Source organism: Merops nubicus, unplaced genomic scaffold (assembly GCF_000691845.1).
Source record: "Merops nubicus isolate BGI_N331 unplaced genomic scaffold, ASM69184v1 scaffold24068, whole genome shotgun sequence".
In the NCBI taxonomy this organism is placed as follows: domain Eukaryota; kingdom Metazoa; phylum Chordata; class Aves; order Coraciiformes; family Meropidae; genus Merops; species Merops nubicus.
Window position 1 is genome coordinate 1 of NW_008623994.1, and position 871 is coordinate 871.

The 871-nt window shown below is 61.5% G+C and overlaps 1 protein-coding gene across 1 annotated transcript in view; it reads right to left on the reverse strand.

Moving 5' to 3' along the window:
* Positions 1-34: 34 nt before the first annotated feature.
* LOC103777715 (zinc finger and BTB domain-containing protein 17-like) overlaps positions 35-871 on the reverse strand; it is a gene marked incomplete at its 5' end in the record, with an annotated part of 2522 nt that continues 1685 nt past the window's right edge. Inside the window, 4 exon segments of the mRNA XM_008945274.1 lie at positions 35-183; positions 281-349; positions 352-378; positions 749-836. Of these exon segments, the coding sequence (XP_008943522.1) occupies positions 35-183; positions 281-349; positions 352-378; positions 749-836 (333 nt within the window).

Genomic DNA, 871 nt, shown 5'->3' on the forward strand with positions numbered 1-871 from the left:
GTGGAGGGTGGGTGGAGGTGCCCCTTTAAATTTTTCAGGGTGAATTCACCCCAAAAATCCACCTCTTCCCGCAGCGCTCGCAGACGTAGGGCTTCTCCCCCGTGTGCTGCCGCACGTGGGCGATGAGGGAGCTGGCTTGGGTGAAAGCTTTCCCACAGATCAAACACTGGCAGGGCTTCTCTCCTGGAAAACAAACCCCAAAAAGACCCACGTGAAGCACGGAGCTCCTCCCAAAAAAAACTCCTGGGGGAGAAGGGCAAGGGCAGAGCCGCGGCCTCACCGGTGTGGATGCGGACGTGGCGCTGCAGAGCCCCCCGGGCGGCGAACTGCCCCTGGCCGGGGGCACAGAACGAAAGGTTTTGTGCCGTTTGAGGTTCCCTGGGAGCAGAGGAGGCTCGGTGGAGGGGGGGATGCACAGACCCCGCTGCCCTCTCTCCACCCTTCCCAGCGTTGCTCCCTTGGGAAAAAGCCCCGTCGCTGTTTTCCGAGCCGGGGCAATTTTTGAGGGGATGGAGAGACCCCATCAGGACCCCTGGCAAGATGGGAGATGTCCCTATGGCCAAAATCTGGATTGAGGGCTCTTTCCAGGAGCACCCTTGGGGTCCTGGTCCCACAGAGGGAGAAATCTACACCCCACAGTGACAAGGAACGTGCTGCGTGCTGACCCCCTCCCGTGTGCCGCAACGCCGCCCGTCCCCTCCCTGAGGCACCCAAAACTCCGTCACCCCCAACCTCACCCCGGGGCTACCTGAAGTGGTGAACTGCTTGCCACACTCCCGACACTTCAGGGGCCCGTCGGCGATGTGGATCTTCAAATGAGCCTTCAAATTCCCCACCTGGGGAAGGACAGAGGATGCCGAGAACCCCCCGA